At 40.4% G+C, this 18,964-nt stretch overlaps 1 protein-coding gene across 2 annotated transcripts in view; it reads right to left on the bottom strand.

Moving 5' to 3' along the window:
• Positions 1 to 315: 315 nt before the first annotated feature.
• Positions 316 to 18,964, bottom strand: part of LOC127431812 (symplekin-like) — a 30,328-nt gene continuing 11,679 nt past the window's right edge. Inside the window, exons 15-27 of one of the 2 annotated variants that reach the window (XM_051682393.1) lie at positions 18,784 to 18,865; positions 18,570 to 18,683; positions 18,340 to 18,487; positions 16,705 to 16,865; positions 16,191 to 16,299; positions 15,987 to 16,087; positions 15,553 to 15,643; positions 14,834 to 14,935; positions 14,365 to 14,552; positions 12,104 to 12,280; positions 1,889 to 2,011; positions 1,317 to 1,502; positions 316 to 1,204 (exon numbers count right to left, since the gene is read on the bottom strand). In XM_051682393.1, coding sequence (XP_051538353.1) covers positions 1,034 to 1,204; positions 1,317 to 1,502; positions 1,889 to 2,011; positions 12,104 to 12,280; positions 14,365 to 14,552; positions 14,834 to 14,935; positions 15,553 to 15,643; positions 15,987 to 16,087; positions 16,191 to 16,299; positions 16,705 to 16,865; positions 18,340 to 18,487; positions 18,570 to 18,683; positions 18,784 to 18,865 — 1,753 coding nt within the window. In that variant the 3' untranslated portion in view covers positions 316 to 1,033. Of the gene's footprint in view, positions 1,208 to 1,316; positions 1,503 to 1,888; positions 2,012 to 12,103; positions 12,281 to 14,364; positions 14,553 to 14,833; positions 14,936 to 15,552; positions 15,644 to 15,986; positions 16,088 to 16,190; positions 16,300 to 16,704; positions 16,866 to 18,339; positions 18,488 to 18,569; positions 18,684 to 18,783; positions 18,866 to 18,964 lie in introns of both variants that reach the window. The other variant, XM_051682385.1, reaches the window with a different exon arrangement.

Below are 18,964 nucleotides of genomic sequence, written 5' to 3'. Positions count from 1 at the left end.
CCAAAATATTCCTTTAAAAATAGTTATAAATACACTGCTGTGAAAAAGTATTTGCCCCAAACCTGATTTCTTCTGTTTTTTTTTGTATATCTCATACTAAATTGTTTCAAATATTCAAACAAAATCTATCATAAAACAAAGGCAATCTGAGTAAACACAAAATACAGTTTTTAAATGATGTTATTTATTGAAGCAATGGCCTAGTTTGAATGGCCTAGTCAAAGTCCAGACTTGAACCCGATTGAGATGCTGTGGCAGGACCTTATATGGGCAGTTCATGCTCAAAAACCCCCAGTGTGGCTGAACTAAAGCAGTTTTGCAAAGAAAAGTGGGACAAATTTCCACCACAACATTGTGAAAGACTGATCTCCAGTTATCGGAAGCGTTTGGTTGCAGTTGTTGCTGCTAAAGGTGGCACAACCTGCTATTAAGTTGAAGGGGGCAGATAGTTTTTCACATGGGTGGTATAGGTGTTGGATAACATTTTTGCTTCAATAAAAAAATATATATATATATTTAAAAACAGTATTTTGTGTTTACTTTGTTTCATGTTATATCTCGTTTGAAGATCTAAAACAGTTTAGTATGAAAAATACACAAAAACAGAAGAAATCAGGCAAATACTTTTTCACAGCAATGTAAAAATAAAGATAAAAATCACGTTTATAGACGTGCAATTTGCAAAACTGAACGTACTCAGCCATAAGCTTTAATTACAGAAAATAAATGGAGAGCACTAATTTGTTTCTCATTCTTGTCAAAGAATGTTTAATTTGTTGGACATGACATTTAACTGTAGAAACGAAAATTTCACATACAAAATCAATTTATTTTCAAACTAATTCTAACATGTCATAACCTCAAAATAAAACAATCATATTCAAAATCTAAAATTATATTTGCTCTAGATGTACTGCTACTGAAATCAAGTGTTTGTTCACAGAAACATAGTACATTGAACAAAAGCAGCGAGGAACAAGACAGCTGCCATCTACACAGTCAGCAACTTCTTTTCAGTCCATTTCAAATGCCATCAATCCTCATTGCTTTCTCCTGGCTCTGGCTCTGTTTCTGTGCCAGCATCCTCAGACACATCATTCGGTTGGTCAGCCACATCAGCAGAGCTAGCAGTCGACTCTTCCATGGGTTCTTCTGCCTTTTCTTCAACAAAGCTGGAGTGGGTTACCTCTTCAGGTACCTCCATCTGCTGAAGTTCACATCATCAGTCAACCAATGCTACTCACTCCTGTACATGTCTGCATGGGTGCCATAAATCATTAATGATTATTGTTATGTTATGAATGGCACATGTTTACCTGTGATGCTGCTTCAGATGCATCTTCTTGATCATCATGGGCTGTTTCTTCCTGTTCCATGGGCTCCTCAACTTCTTCCCTCCCAGGTGGGGTCAGTTGTGGTACTGGTTCTGTGAATGCTACGGGTGCCGGGGCTGGAGGTTCTGCTTGTGCTACTGGCACTGAAACATGCCTTGGTATGTGCACCTTGATGAATATTTGAGGGAGAGAATGTGAGACATATTTTTGGATTTCCTATGTTATTTATACTTGCGATTTAGTTTACCACCACCTATTAATAATACAAGTTTAATTTAGGTGGAAGTCAGGATTCACAAAAGTGAAACATAAGTATCTTGTGATAAACAGAAGCACCTTGTCTCTATCTACATAACTGTGTGTAAGTTTACTTGTTTATGATTTAATGTCTTGCCAGCATCCAGGGCTATTTTCATGGCAAAAACTAGGTTAAAACGAAAATAAATAAATAAATAAATAAATAAATAAATAAACACAGCCGACATTTTAAAAATGACAAGTTAAATTCACATTGCACTATATTAGTCCACTGTTTTAAATAGCCCTGTGTGTACCTCTCTCTCTTCTATTATTTCTGGATGCTGAGGTTCAGGTTCAGGTTCAGGTTGTGGTTCTGGCTCCTCCTTCCTGCTGTTGGCTTCCAGTATAGCCATTATGGAGGATGGAATGTGGGCTTGCTACAGAAACAATCAGAGGACAGAACACATCTGAATATAAATGACATGCAAGCAAAATGTATGGTTTAAAGAAAAAAAAACACTTGTCTGAAAACTGTTGGGGAAAAAAAATAGAATATACATTAAATATATTTAAAAAAAGTTAACTTTATAAAAAAAAAAAAAAAAAAAAGAAAAAAAAAAAAACGTTTACTGATGGACCTGGTAGCTGCACACAACTCCAAAGAGTAGCTCTCTGCTATACAGACATCCTACTTAAGCATCTCTTAGGCTCACATGCTATTGGTATGTAAATTTGTAGGTTAAATCACTACTATAGTTTTGATTGGATGAGTATTACGAAATAACCTTTACATCAAAATTAAGTATGCAGTGTCCACTAGAGGTCGATCGATATATATCGGCACTGATAGATTTGTTTTTGAAACAATCCGTTATCTTCCAAATTCGATACCAATAGTTGCAGTAGCATTTCTGGTGCGGGAGGGTTCTGTAGGTTCTCTAGCGGTGAAATAAAAACAATCTCTGACTCTGAGTGGAGTTTGTTGTGCCATGTGACTACGCAATGCAGAGCCGGACAATTAAGGTAATTTTAAAACATAGAGAAAAGCCAAGGTATGTAAACAGTACACATTATCATTACATGTAGTCATAAAACTATAAAAATCAATCATCTAAGACAGTGTTTCCCAAACTGGGGTACGCCTACACCTGATGGTACATAAGTAGATGATGCGGGTACGCGGAAAAATTTTCATTTCATCCCAGTCTAAAATAACAAAGTACCAAGTTCATGTATTTCTCACTGGCAAAAAATAATTTTGTGCACCCTCTAGTGTAGAAATACCAAAAAGTTTGTGTCATAAATGTCTGATAAATATCATCCAATGAAATAACCTCTTAAATCTTTCGTGGTTAAAAAAATGCAGAAAGTGCGCAACATACTTGATGCAAGTATTTTTTTTTTCTTCGGCAGAACAGCACACTGCTAGGTGACGTACCCAAGTGATAGCTAGTAAAATGGATACTTCTTCTGTCTGTTGTCCACGATTTTAGTTTAGTTTTTTTGTACTTAACCTCCTGAGACCAGAGCGTGACTGCTGTGTGCATTTTTCATTTTTCTTTTTGATTTGTAACTAATAGTAGCACCTAATAAACATGCAAAAAAAAACAACTTAGCAGGACTAAGTTGTAAAAAATTTGAAAATACCAAGCTATAGAACATTTTTTTTTTTTTTTTAGCAAATGGTTTATTATGTTTCCAGGAGTGTTGTTTATTCGTGTTTTTGAGACTTTAGAGACGTTACCATTGATTTTCTGTAAAGCTGCTTTGGAACAATGTGTATTGGGAAAAACACAAAAAAAAAACAACTATATAAACAAAAATTATTTGACTTGATTTGACTTTGTTACAATGTTTTCTCTCCTTTGGCAACAAAACCTCAACGTTCTCTCTTTGCACTGTTAAAGAAGAAGTGATAGCCAGTGCTGAAGATGGCGTTAGACTCAAGATGGCGCCGAGTATGGCTGCTGCGTTGCGAGCTCCGACACAACATAGCAATGTTTTGTTTGTTTTGTTTACAATTCTTATATTTTTTGTCTTGGATGTTGTCTGCCTTATTGTCTATGACAGACAAACACTTTTGGACATTGGTTCAGCGATCTCACACCGAAAACCGGACTTCACATTCCTCAATGCCGACCCGCTGTTTACAAACACGCCAGCGGAGCCCTTTGTCTGGGCAGCACGGCCGCGGAAACGCAAGAGGAAAAGGGGAAACAGAGCCGGCGTTCTCATCAGAGTAAGACGCTGCGCAAATCGACCCCCGCTACCCACTATTCTACTGGCAAATGTTCAGTCTCTGGATAACAAGCTCTGCGAGCTGAAAGCGCGGATCTCTTTCCAACGAGAGACGAGGGACTGCTGCATTATAGAAACTTGGATGTCTGCGGAGATTCCAGACTCAGCCATTGAACCCGCGGGGTTCTCCGTGCACCGAGCGGACAGAGCGAAAGACCTCTCAGGTAAAACTAGAGGAGGTGGTGTATGTTTCATGATCAACAAATCCTGGTGTGATCAGAGGAACGTACATTCCATCAAGTCTTTCTGTTCTCCTGATCTGGAATTTCTTATGCTTCTGTGTCGACCATTCTGGCTACCGAGGGAATTCACATCGGTCATTATCACTGCTGTGTACATTCCCCCACAAGCCGACACAGACCGGGCACTCAAGGAACTGTATGGGATTATAAGTGAGCAGGAAACCGCGCACCCTGAGGCCGCGTTCATTGTGACCGGGGATTTTAATAAAGCCAGTTTAAAATCAGTCGCACCAAAATATCACCAGCACATTAGTTTCAACACACGAGGGGACCGGGTTTTGGATCATTGCTACTCTCCGTTCCGGGATGGCTACAAATCCCTCCCCCGCCCACCATTTGGCAAATCGGACCACTCTTCCATTCTGCTTCTGCCCGCTTACAGGCAGAAATTGAAACAGGAAGCACCCACCCTCAGAACGATCCAGTGCTGGTCGGACCAATCAGACTCTATGCTACAAGACTGTTTTGATCACACGGACTGGGAGATGTTCCGGTCCGCCTCTGATGACGACATCGAGCTTTACGCTGATAGCGTAATGTGTTTCATCAGAACGTGCGTAGAGGAAGTGATTTCGACCAGAACTGTGCGAATCTATCCGAATCAGAAGCCATGGATCAATAGCGATGTTCGCGCGGCACTTAATGCGCGGACCTCCGCTTTTAATTCCAGGAACGTGGAGGAGCATAAACAAGCCAGTTATGCCCTCCGAAAAACTATCAAAACAGCAAAATGCCAGTACAGGAGCAAGATTGAAGGACAGTTTAACACCACCAACTCTAGAAGCATGTGGCAGGGAATTAACATCATCACGGACTTTAAAGGGAATAAAAACTCCGCCTTGAACACCGCTGCCTCTCTACCGGATGAGCTAAATACTTTTTATGCTCGTTTCGAGGGAAATAACACCGCCTTCGCGGAGAGAGCTCTCGCGGCTGAAGCTACAGAGGTTAGTTCACTCTCCGTCTCTGTAGCGGATGTAACCCGATCCTTCCGACGGGTGAATATCCGCAAAGCCCCGGGCCCAGACAGCATTCCGGGCCGTGTCATCAGAGCGTGCGCGAACCAGCTGGCTGGTGTTTTTACGGACATTTTCAACCTTTCCCTCTCTTTGTCTGTGGTCCCCACATGCTTTAAAACATCCACCATTGTGCCTGTTCCAAAACAATCAAAAATAACTTGTTTAAATGACTGGCGTCCTGTTGCTCTGACCCCCATCATCAGCAAATGCTTTGAGAGACTAATCAGAGATTACATCTGCTCTGTCTTGCCACTCAATCTTGACCCGCTGCAGTTTGCTTACCGCAACAACCGCTCCACTGATGATGCCATTGCATCTACAATACACACTGCTCTCTCCCACCTGGAAAAAAAGAACACTTATGTGAGAATGCTGTTTGTAGACTACAGCTCAGCATTCAACACCATAGTGCCCTCCAAGCTAGATGAGAAACTCCGGGCTCTGGGCTTAAACAGCTCGCTGTGCAGCTGGATCCTGGACTTCCTGTCAAGCAGACGCCAGGTGGTTAGAATAGGCAGCAACATCCCCTCATCACTGATCCTCAACACTGGAGCCCCACAGGGCTGTGTTCTCAGCCCACTACTGTATTCCTTGTACACACATGACTGTGTGGCAACACATAGCTCCAATGCCATCATTAAGTTTGCTGATGACACGACGGTGGTAGGTCTGATCACTGACAATGATGAAACAGCCTACAGTGAGGAGGTGCACACTCTGACACACTGGTGTCAGGAGCACAACCTCTCCCTCAATGTCAGTAAGACAAAGGAGCTTGTGGTGGACTTCAGAAGAAAAGACAGAGAACACAGGCCCATCACCATCAATGGAGCACCAGTGGAGAGAGTCAGCAGCTTCAAGTTCCTGGGTGTCCACATCACTGAGGAACTCACATGGTCCGTCCACACTGAAGTCGTTGTGAAGAAGGCTCATCAGCGCCTCTTCTTCCTGAGACGGCTGAGGAAGTTTGGAATGAACCGCCACATCCTCACACGGCTCTACACCAGCACTGTAGAGAGCATCCTGACTGGCTGTATCTCCGCCTGGTACGGCAATAGCACCGCCCACAACCGCAAAGCACTGCAAAGGGTGGTGCGAACTGCCAAACACATCATCGGAGGTGAGCTTCCCTCCCTCCAGGAAATATATACAAGGCGGTGTGTGAAAAAAGCTCGGAGGATCATCAGAGACTCCAGCCACCCGAGCCATGGGCTGTTCTCACTGCTACCATCAGGTAGGCGGTATCGCAGCATCAGGACCCGCACCAGCCGACTCCATGATAGCTTCTTCCCCCAAGCAATCAGACTTCTGCACTCTTGATCTCCCACGATCAAAATACATCAGCACTGCACTTTATTACTCTTACTCTTATATCTCACACCGGACTGTCATAAATTATATTATTTTTATATTATGTCTCTCTTAACAACTGACTATCAACCGACAGCCTGAATGTCAATCCAGTACAATACTGTACATTCTATATATATATATATATATACTTTTTTTTTATATATATATTTTAATTTTTATTGAATAATGTGTATCTATACAGTAAAAAACAAAAAAAACAAAAAACAAAAACAGCGTATTGTATACTGTACAGTGTATGTTATTATTTGTATATTTTTGAGTGTAATTATGTGTATATCAGATGTTTAAATTGTGTTGTGTTAATTTGATGGTATTGTAATTGGTATATGTCTCATCACTGCCACGACTGCTATGTTGATCGGAACTGCACCCAAGAATTTCACACACCATTGCACTTGTGTATATGGCTGTGTGACAATAAAGTGATTTGATTTGATTTGATTTGAAGCATTTTAACAATCAGAGGTTAGCATAATTCTGATTCTAAGTAATGGCCAGCGTCATACAATCACTGCCAACCATGTCAAAATCCACGTACTGATTAACAATGTCATTGTCAACAAATGGATTCATTTCAGATTATTTTACTCTGGATAAAGGCACGGGGCAGGGCTGCCCTCTTTCCCCATTATTGTTCTGTCTTGCCCTGGAACCATTAGCAGCTGCGATAAGAAAGGATAATGATTTTCCAGGGGTGGCGCATAAGCTTCTGCTTTATGCAGATGATATTTTATTATTTGTCTCTGACCCTAATAAATCTATGCCTTGTCTCCACAGAATTATTAATTCCTTTTCCAAATTCTCAGGATACGAAGTCAATTGGTCTAAATCCGAAGCTTTGGCTCTGACAGCGTACTGTCCAGTAACGGCCTTTCAGCCAGGAGCCTTCCAGTGGCCCAAACAGAGCATTAAGTATTTGGGCATTTTATTCCCCCAAAATTTGTGTGATTTAGTTAGAGTTAATTTTGACCCCTTAATAAAACGGTTTTCGAGCGATGTGGACAGGTGGGCTTCATTACATTTATCGATGATTGGGAAGGATAATGTTATTAAAATGAATTGTACCAACCCAAGATTTTATTTTATTATTATGCATTCGGTCTCAGACATTTGGCTCATTGGTCGCTTCCACCTGACAGAGCCCCTCCCTGGTTCTGCATTGAACAAGAACTTCTTGCCCCTATATTGCCATTGCAATGTCTTTCTACCAGGCTGTCCAGAGAACTAAAGACACATCCCGTTATCTCACACATGCAGTTAGTGTGGACAAGGGTTTCCCGCGTGCTCAATTCGGACATTTACCTGAATGTTGCCGCAAGTATTTGGTTAAACCCTAAACTGTGTATTAATAAGTCCCCTTTTTGCTGGACAGAATGGATTGAGAAGGGAGTTGCTACGCTGGGTGACCTGTATGAAAATGGAGCATTGAGATCCTTTGAAAATATTACACACCGGTTTGGGATTCCCAGATCTCAATTCTTCAGGTACTTACAGCTGCGCCATCTATTTTGCACCATCTTTGGGTGTAGTACACAGCCCCCTAAAGCTGCAGACACTCTTGAGATGGTACTAGCGGCTTTTGGAAAGGGTCACGAGGCTTCAGCGTACTATTCCTGGCTAATTCAGAGTCTAGGGGATGGGGTTTTGACATCTCTCAAGAAGTTATGGGAGACTGACTTGAATTTAGTACTGGAGGATGAAGAATGGGGTAGGATTTTAAAAAATGCCAAGTCTATGTCTAAGGATGCAAGGATGCGCCTCATTCAATTTAAGATTCTGCATCGTTTTTATTGGCCTCCCTCTAGATTGCATAGGCTTGGTCTTAAGGATACACCCACCTGTTGGCGATGCCAATCAGAGGATGGGGACATAGCCCATGTTTTTTGGTATTGTACTAAGATTCAAGAGTTTGGGTCGAGGGTTCAGAGTTATGTCTGTGAGATCCTGAGCACTCAGATTTCATTCTGCCCCAGACTTTGTATTTTGGGGGATGGGGCAGGGGTTAACTTAGGGAACATACACATTGAAAACTGGATCCTTACCAGTGTAATGATTGGCAGGAAAGTGATCCTTGGGGGATGGAAGTCAGCTGGTGCACCCTCACCATGAGTGGTGCACCGAATTAGGCACAGTGGCGGCCTTTGAAAAGATGTCGCATAGGCGGCTGGGCAGCTTGGGTGCCTTTGAGAAGAAGTGGGGCACTTATTTGGCCTTCTTGGAGGGTGCCAGGGAGGAACAATGGAGAGGGACAGTTTAAATGGTGTGTATGTAATTAATTGATGTGTGGAACCCTTTTTCTTTTTTGTTGGGCAATTTTTTTTTTATTTTTTATATCTGAGTATTTATTTTAATTATGTTTTTTTTTTGTTTTTTTGGACTGTTTGCTTGTATGTGTGTCTGTTATTATTCTGTGTCTGACCACTGGGTTGTATGTTGGGTGGGTGGGTGGGGGTAAGGAGGGAGGGAGCGGGGTATATTTTGTTGAAAATTGATTCCGTGTTTTCATGTGCTGTTTATGTTGATTTGAGTGTGGAATCAATAAAAACTGTTAATGACAAAAAAACAAAAAAAACAATGTCATTGTCTGCCAAACATGTTGAGTGGTGCAAACATCATCTGCAGCCTGAAACTGAACTTTTGGTCGAATTTTAGGAGTGAATGCACTCAGCTGCTTAGGAAAGCTATAGGATGCACCCTTGCTCCCTATTTAGTAAATTACTTGACCTCCAGTGTGCTATCTGTCTGCACTGGTCTCAGAAAAAGTAAAAGTAGGATTTGTAATGGAAAAACTAGTGCTATTGTTCACTACAGTGGTCATTGTGTTTAACAGCGTGGCATTTTCCTGATAAAAAAATAAATTTTAAAAATGGCTTGAAACTCGATACAACTAGAGACTCTAGTCTTTTGACTCAAACAGGATTCAATGTAAAAATTTAATGAGGTTTCTTTCCAGATGTAGTTTTGTTGGCATTTCTCCCAAACTCCGCTGTGATCAGCGCCATATTGTTTTCTCACATGACACTATACATCAAAAGTTTAACCGTTTACTGACAGCCCAGATTTCATTAGTTTTGATGACAGGTGTCAGATGTCACTCACACCAGTGCGGACAAATAATTTTCCACACTCATACGCAGTCATTTTTCCTTGCATTTGCTAGCACCCTAGAGCCTTGTTTTTTCATTGTTGCATGATTTTTTTTCAGCAAATGAGCTCAACCTTGCTGACAGTGTCAAATGTGACATAAAGGCACCTTGAGCTGACTGCGAAATAGCACAGATACTTCCCTGCAATGCTCAAAGTCAGTCGGCAATGCCATACCTGCAACGATGCGCAATTTTTGACACAGTAACGACTTGCGAATACCAGCAGCTCTTAAAGTGCTGGTACTGTGTCCTGCCCTGTGACACAATGAGGGGGGAGTTTTAAAGTTATGCAGTAATGTCATATCTAGCACACCCATCTCATTAATCGGTAAGCCATCTCTTCTATATGTTTATGATAAACATGTATAAATATAACATGTTTGATATAAGGGAGTTGTTTTACAATGCAAATTGTGTTAAATACACATATTTTCAAAATACCTTGTGTGAATGTTATCTGTAAGTAAGAGGAGGTACGTAAAAGCATGTTTTTTTTATTTTATTTTTTTTCTCCCCTTCTCTCCCCAATTTGGCATGCCCAATACCCAATGCACTCTAAGTCCTCGTGGTGGCGTAGTGACTCGCCTCAATCCGGGTGGCGGAGGATCAATCTCAGTTGCCTCCACGTCTGAGACCGTCAATCCACGCATCTTATCACGTGGCTTGTTGAGCGCGTTACCGCGGCGACGTAGTGCGTGTGGTGTCTTCACGCTATTCTCCGTGGCATCCACGCACAACTCACCACACGCCCCACCAAGAGTGAGAACCACATTATAGCGACTACGAGGAGGTTACCCCATGTGACTCTACCCTCTCTAGCAACCAGGCCAATTTGGTTGCTTAGGAGACCTGGCTGGAGTCACTCAGCACGCCCTGGATTCGAACTCGCGACTTCAGGGGTGGTAATCAGCGTCAATACTCGCTGAGCTACCCAGGCCCCCACGTAAAAGGATGTTTGATGTTTAGAGGGGTGTGTCACTATAAAAAATTTAGGGAACCAATTTTTAACTGTAGGTATTTGGTCATTAATTTGATTATAAATAATTGCTGCATTAGAGAAATGCATGTCTGCCGACAAGGTGGGGAGGATGCTAACATTAGCTGTTCGAATGGTCCAAACAAAGTTATAAAGTGAAGGATAGAAACTGCTTTGTCTTAATGTGCCATTTTGAATAAAAAGAAGTCACACATGATTGGTGCAGATCCACACTCAGGCCTGCTTGACACTAGTGACAATACGACAGATTTTTGCGTACAAACACAGCTAGACGGAGTGCAATTCTGAATGCAGGGATCTCGAGACGTGTTTTTCTATGTTTCAAACTATGTTTAACTTGACAGAGCAACCTTTTACATTTATGACGTAACAACCAAAGTGAGATGCTGCAAAAGCATCTGAAGCATGTGTACATTGACGCGTCCTCAGATTCACGAATTCAATTCCGAAATGGACTGCTGTGAACTGTAGGCCAATGATAGCCTTATGTTCAATAATATGGAAATGAACAATATATTGCTTTCTAAAGCCACTTCTTGTATTGTCTTTTAAATGCTTTGCACGTCTACCACAATAATGTAATGCTTTTTAATTATCTAAATTATAATAAAAATATATATTATATTTATAATATATATATCATGTAATTAATTTGATTAAATTCTATCTACTGACAGCACTAATTGTAATACATTGTTGATTTAACTGACATTGTTGTGTGAGCTGGAAGCACAGACATTTCAAAATAAGAGTCCCCAGTGTATTGCAGACCTGTTCACAGTTAAAAGTCCTGCATTATGGACCTTTTTTTTTGTTATTATTGAGACTGTGGTTGCACAAAAACTGCATCTGGGATTTTATCCATTTTGAATTCTTGTTGCCTCCATGTCTGTGCCTGTCACTGTAAGGGAACGATACTACAAACTACTGGCCGATTAATCGGTTATCAGCCTTTTCCACCAGCTTAATTATTGATATTGGCAAAATCCACTATCGGTCGACCTCTAGTGTGCACCTGTACATCTGTGAAACCCAGATGACACATTTGCTGGCATTTGCAATACATAAGCAGAACATGTTTGCATGAGTACTACTACCCACAATGCAATGTGTTGGTGTTCAAAACAACTTTTCATAGGGTTTCAAGTCATGTGACGGTGATCCAATATACTATCATTTAAATTTTATTTCAAATACTGTGTGCAGTTTATAATTTTAGCTTTAAAAGTAGAACAAATTATGCAATATATTCAGTATGTAGTAGGCAATATAGAGTATGACAGTAATTTAATCTCTGTAACAGTCCAGTTCCCCAGGAACCCCTATTTGGGACTGCACCAGAAATCTTTGTGTTATAATCCCGATCCTATACCATTATGTCCCCAAAATCCAAACCAAATGCAAAAACAAAACCTGCCAGCACCTTGTGAAAATTCTGGGAGTTTTTACTCACTTGGTGAGGGGTGAAAGAGTGCACATGCTGTAGGAGGGGCTCCCTCATCTCAGGGCAACGCTCAAACACACTAGCCAGCTGGGCTGGAGGCAGCTGGAGAAGCACGTTGTATGACTGGGGTTTGGTGCGCTGACAGCACTTTACAAAGCCCTCCCACACCTTAGGATACTTCCACACCTATAAAAACAATCAAGACATTTTTGAAATTGATGACTTGGACCAAATAATAAAGAAAAGCAGCCAATAAGTGCCCAACATAGATGGGATCTCCTTCAATACTGTTTAAAAAGCATCCCAGGGTGATACTTCAAGAAGTTGGTTGAGAAAATGTCAAGAGTACATTTCTGCAAAATCTAGGCAAAGGGTGACTACTTTGAAGATGCTAAAATATAATACAGTTTTGATTTATTTTGGATTTTGTTTAGTCACAACATAATTCCGATGGCAGAAGTTTATATTCGTCGTGAAGCACATGTTGACTTTCACCAGTGATGTTATGTGATATTCTAAATCAGTGCACAGGTTTAAAATGTCAACAGTTTTGGTTGGATCACCCTATATTTTCGAGATTTTCAGCATTGGCCAATAACTGTGAACTCTTGGCTGATAAACAAAAAGCTTGCCCTTGTGTTATGCTGCCTTTAAGTGCATCTGGGAAGCTTGTACCTCCAAGTTGGACATTTGTTACTACCAGTGGTGGAAATGGCAGAGATTCACTGGGGGGACTCTAATTGTGGGGAAAGTTTAAAGAATGTTGCATTATTTAAACTTTCTCTTCATCCAAGAATCCTCTTCTTGCAGCAATGCCTGTGTTTGGCATATAATGTTAATTAAAGTCTATTTCTCAAACTAGAGACTCTGATGTACTTGTCTTCTTGATGTTGTGCATCTGGGTTGTCCACTGCTCTTTCTGTCCTGTTTAGATCAAGTTTGTTTTATTCTTTCAAAACAGAAGTGCATGGAATAGCCTTCATCTCTCAAAAGAACAACAGATTGATGAATGTGAGGAGAAATAAGTTTCTTTTTGGTTATTTAAAAAAAAAAAAAAAATGAAATTTGACTTGCAAGTGTAAAGTAACTTATTAAAAAATGCAAGTGTACTCAACACCTTAGCTGGAAAGACACTATATTGCAATTTCCATGCTTCATTAAGTAGCACAACCATTTTAACCATTCTAACAAAATTAAATTTTACTTAGTACCAAGTTAACACATTAAATGATTTCTTAAGGATTATTTGACACATTATTTTCTTTGTCTGGAGTAACAGACTGGAGTAATGACAGCTGAAAATGGGGCTTTGCCATCATGAGTAAAAATTGAATTTTATTATAAAAAAATATTTAAAAAACATTTCAAACAGCAATAATAAACTGCAACATTTCTAATGTTTTTGCTAGTCATTTTGATCAATTTAATGCATCTGAGGTGAAGTGAAGCATCCGTTCTTGTTTTGTTTTTTTAAAAACAAAAATGTCTTGGTGTTCCAAAACCTCTGAATGGTGGTGTGTAATATAGATTATATCTCTGTAATCTTGGTTGAAACTAAACATTCTGAGCACATCTTTTTTTGTGCATCCTTCTGGTGCGTGGATTTGTGAATTGAGCATGTGTGGATCTGTTGCGTGCATGTGTGGATCGATTGCCTGTGGTTTCCCGTGTGTATTTGTCGATTTGTTGCGTGCATGTGTTCTGGCCACTCACGATAGTCAACACCACGCAACCACAGACGAAGAAGATCCCACGCATTTATGTGCAGAACCCGCATAGCTTTCGAAGGCTATTTAGTGGAGAAGAGATAGAAATACTCTTCATTCCCCTATCAAATGTAACCAGTTTGAACGGGAACGCAGTTCTCCCTTGAAATTTACTCCGTGGACTTCGTTTACCCACGATCCCCCCATTTCCAGCCCTGGTTACTACAACATGTCATATATTCAAATGGGAAAGAAAATACGAAAGAAGCCAAACTTAAATACGCAATGAACGAAGGCAAAAGCTCTTTTTCAGTTGTACTGGTGAATAAATATAAGTGAATAAACCTGCTTCACTTATAAACAACATATATAATTTATTAATGCATGGTATCTAATTTTCTTTTTATTAATTTGCTTAAAACACCCACGAAGGGCGAGTCATTTGTTGACTGTCATATACAACAAATTTATGTTATTGAAATAAAGTTCAGAAGTTGAAATAATATTGTGATTGCGAAAGCAGCAGTCTGCGATTCTTGAGTGTGAAGAGATCCGTCCACTGACCTGTTTGAGGATGAGTCGGGCCAGGATGTTCATGACAAAACCAGCCAGTCGAGGATACATGGTGAGAGACTGTATGACAGTACGCATGAGCAGTATGGGGAGAGGCGTCTGCTCCATTAACTGCTGCATCACCACTGCCAGCACCTCCGATGTGTACACATTCTTCTCACCAAAGCACAGGTTAGTGGCTACAGGGGGAAAAAAACAGAAGTGAGGAAGAAGAAGTATAAATAGCGCGAGAGGTGAGAAGAATGAAAGATTGCAGACCATTGGACAACGTTTGTGGAAGCATACTGTAAAGAATAAGAGCTGTAAAAGGAAGCCACTATAAAACAAACATTATAAATTATGTTTGTCCTCAGATGACGGATGCATTATTTGGTTTGTGCCTTACGATCATGTCATTACTTTCTAAAAAAAGAAACATCATTTAGAGACATGAGTGTGCGAAGGGGATTCGAGTAATTACCTTTGATGATTGACTTCATGTCACACTTGGATGAGTCAATGTTGTGTAAGGCGATGAGGAGCTCCCCAGGAGTGAGAGGAGACATGGAGGAACTGCCCTCACCTTCAAAACAAAAAATCATTTTACATCCAGAAATGCAACACTCATCAAGTTTTTGAAATCTGCACAAAGCATCTCAAAACATTATCAAGGCATCAATGCATAAACTATAACAAATAAATGAAAACATGTTGAAAATAAAAGTATTTTTTTTTTTTGGGGGGGGGGGGGGGAAATACCCTTTTTCTCCCAATTTGGAATGCCCAATTCCCAACGTGCTTTTAAGTCCTCGTGGTCGCGTAGTGATTCGCCTCAATTCAGGTGCCAGAGGACGAATCCCAGCTGCCTCTGCGTCTGGGACCATCAACCCACGCATCTTATCATGTGGCTTGTTGAGCGCATTGCCACGGAGACATAGCGCGTGTGGAGGCTTCACGCCATCCACCATGGCAACCACGCTCAACTCACCACACGCCCCACCGAGAACGAACCACATTATAGCGACCACTAGGAGGTTACCCCATGTGACTCTACCCTCCCTAGCAACCGGGCCAATTTGGTTGCTTAGGAGACCTGGCTGGAGTCACTCAGCACGCACTGGGATTCGAACTAGTGAACTACAAAAAGTAGTTTTTTAATCACTATGACCACACAGGCATTAGTGAATAAGCAGTTATTACTGTGTTGAGTGCCCAGCAGTCGGTTGAACACCTCCTTCACCACGATGGGATTGAGCTTGATGAGTTTGGGTAGAGCCTGGATCACCTCAGTCTGTTCAACACAGTCATAATCCATTATAACACAGCCTCCATAGAGTCCTATTCACGTTTCAAAGCCAATTCATGTGCCTTTGATCAAGTCAGTGTGGCAAATTATAAAACAAACAGTTCTCACCCCTTCTGAAGCCTGTGTACACTAGACAATATATGCACAAATGTGATCGCACATAAGTTGAATTCAATACTAATGTGCCACCTAATGTTGCGTTTTTTTCATGTTTATATGGTTGTTTATTTCACCACTGTGGTGTACGGTATATGTGATCAGCTCTGATCATGGTGAAATGTTTAAAAAATGCAACATATGAGCAGGACAGATGGGAGATGAAACAAACCTTCTCCAGACCATTGATCACTGGGATGAGGAAGCGAACATCCGGCACTCGTTTATGATAAAGATCCCTCACCCTCTCCACCAACTCAGGAGATGGAGGAACTGTGAAGACAGGGAAGGAAAGAAACTTGTCGTTTCATAGATGGACCGACAGACACAATCACTCTTTCCCTCTCGCACATACTACACATCCACACAAGCATACCTTTATCAGTGAGTATGTGCAGACAGCGAGTGACCAGCGTCTCTGCTCCTTTAGGACAGTTCTCCACCAGGAGCAGCAGGTCAGGAGAGTTCATTCCCATTCCTCTTATCTACACAAAGCAAAGAGGAAAGAAAATCTGCTTCAGCACACAGAATTCTTAAAAAAGTGGTGATTTTCTATGAACACAATACTGTATGCAAACAGGCAGCTGCACCAATCTCATACCAATTGTGCTAAATAAGCCGACAACATGTGTGTTTGTTCGTTAGTGATTAACAATTTGGCATTTCTGCCAATTAACCCAATTTGTTTAAAACGCAAGCGCCTTTACTGCCGTTCTGTCTGCTTATTAAATATTTGCATGACTATGATTTAATATCAAGAGAGAAGACAAAACAGAAATTGTCATGTAGTGACTGCTGTTGTATACACATGTAAACACACTCAACGTAGGAAAACTAAAGACAAAACGGTTTGATGAGACGAGAGACATAAGTGGGACAAAACATCTTACAGGGTGTTCTATGACCCTCAGCACACTGCGTTTGATATCTGCAATGGCCTCAGTGTAAACAGCAGCCAGCTCGTGAACCAGTCGATGGTTGAGAGGCAAGAGAGAGAGATAGAGGTACAGGCACTGTCGCACAGTCTCCTCTGTCCAGGGAGCCGCCACCTCTGAGGACACAACAAGGCTAGGGTTAGAGATGTAATTTGACTGGTTACACTTTAAACATTATAATGTGATTTCAGACTATAGGAGACTACAACTGGGAAAATAAATATTGTACCTCATGATAATGTATTGATTTTCTCATTTCAAGAATTAATGTTTTTTGGGCTGTCGATTTAACGCATTGATTCGGTACGATTATGGTAAATGTATGAAAAATAAAGCGTTGAGACAACCAATGCAAATAATCATGCCCCGGACCGTAATAAGGAATATTAAAAAATTATGAAGCTCCAAAAAGCACATAAAGGCAGCATAAACCTAATCAATAAACTCCAGTGGTTAAATCCATGTCTTCTGAAGTGATATGATAGGTGTGGGTGAGAAACAGATAAATATTTAAGTTCTTTTTTTTTTTCTTTTTTTTTTTACTATAAATTCTCCTCCCTACTCAGTCAATCTGCACTTTCACTTTCATATTCTTCTTGTGTTTTTGGTGATTCACATTCTTCATGCATATCGTCCCCTACTGGGCAGGGGGAAGAATTTCTAGAAAAAATTGACTTAAATATTGATCTGTTTCTCACCCACACCTATCATATCGCTTCTGAAGACATCAATTAAACCTCTGGAGTCATATGGATTACTTTTACGCTGCCTTTATGTGCTTTTTCGAGCTTCAAAGTTCTGGTCATCATTCACTTGCATTGTATGGACCAACAGAGCTGAAATATTCTTCTAAAAATCTTAATTTGTGTTCTGCAATAGAAAGTCATACACATTTGGGATGGCATGAGGGTGAATAAATGATGAGAGAATTTTCAGTTTTGTGTGAACTATTGCTGAAGTTATAAGTCTATAACTTGTTTCATTTGTAAGGATGTCTTTACAGATTCTCCATATAGCTAGTCTGCAAGGGTTTCTGTGTAATGATAAAATATGTCTTTTTTTTTTTTTTTTACAGATACATCCTTGTTCTACACAACTTCTATGGCACTGAGAATAAGTAAATTCAGAAGTTCAGGAATTGTTTGCAAAAAGCACCAAAGTCCAATGAAAACGAATGAGAAACATGTAAAAGATCTTAACATATGAAAGTTTTGGATTGCAATAGACTAAACCAAAAGAATTACAAAAGTATTGCAACACAACCCAGACATGGATATCGATAATGCCCTGTAATTGGATGCTTTTATTCACAGATTAAATTAAACCATGTCTGACTGCAAATAGCGCATTTCTACAATGGTCTCAGAAACTGCTCTTTCCTTATGCTAAATCTATGCTCTTAAGTGTCAGCGTGACAAGCACAAAAATCACTGACTGCTACTTTAAGGGAGCTTACCCAATACAACTTATACAGAATATGAAAACAGACCAAATCACTTTTTTGAGAAAACATATATATTGATCAAATGTATATAGAGAGAAATTGATAAACTGCATTGTATTTCAAGGTTGGAAAAATCTTTTTTTAACCTGTATCCTCTCCTGCTCCAAACAGAAGAGAGGGGGGGTTTGGGTGGACTAGAAACTGCATGTAGGTGAGAGCAAACTTCTCAATACAGTCCTTCAGATGTTCCTTCTCATACATGCGTTTGATGAAGGAGAGGGCAGTGGTCCGCACCTAAATAGCATCAGGTTTATCGGTTATTATGCTATTATGAAATGAAAGAAACAATGAACGAAAAAAATTATTACAGGCTAACTTTTTCTTTTTCATGAGAGCTGAGGTTCAGAAGAACATTGAGGTACTGGAACTGTCTGGATGGGCGTTTCAGAATGAGCTCCTTCAAAGTGGATATGCCCAGGTATACACGAGACTGAAACACAAATGAGAACATTAGAGTTTTCTATAAGACAATTTTGTATACATGCGGATGGTGAGAAGCTGCTACCGGGCAAAAGTACAGTTTATCTGACCTCATCCTCGCAGTAGCGCCGTATCACCTCCAGTGCAGAGTCTGTAATGACTGGAGCCTCCAATACAAGCTTGGTGAAAAGCCTGATAAATAAAACCACATCATTCCAGAGCCAGATGTCAGAATATACATGTGAACAGTTAGTCTCTTGCAAAGCTTTTTTTTCTATTGCTTTTAAGACT

This window comes from Myxocyprinus asiaticus, chromosome 4 (assembly GCF_019703515.2).
Source record: "Myxocyprinus asiaticus isolate MX2 ecotype Aquarium Trade chromosome 4, UBuf_Myxa_2, whole genome shotgun sequence".
Classification (NCBI taxonomy): domain Eukaryota; kingdom Metazoa; phylum Chordata; class Actinopteri; order Cypriniformes; family Catostomidae; genus Myxocyprinus; species Myxocyprinus asiaticus.
Note: the sequence above shows the minus strand (reverse complement) of the source record. Positions and strands in the feature narration are given on the sequence as shown.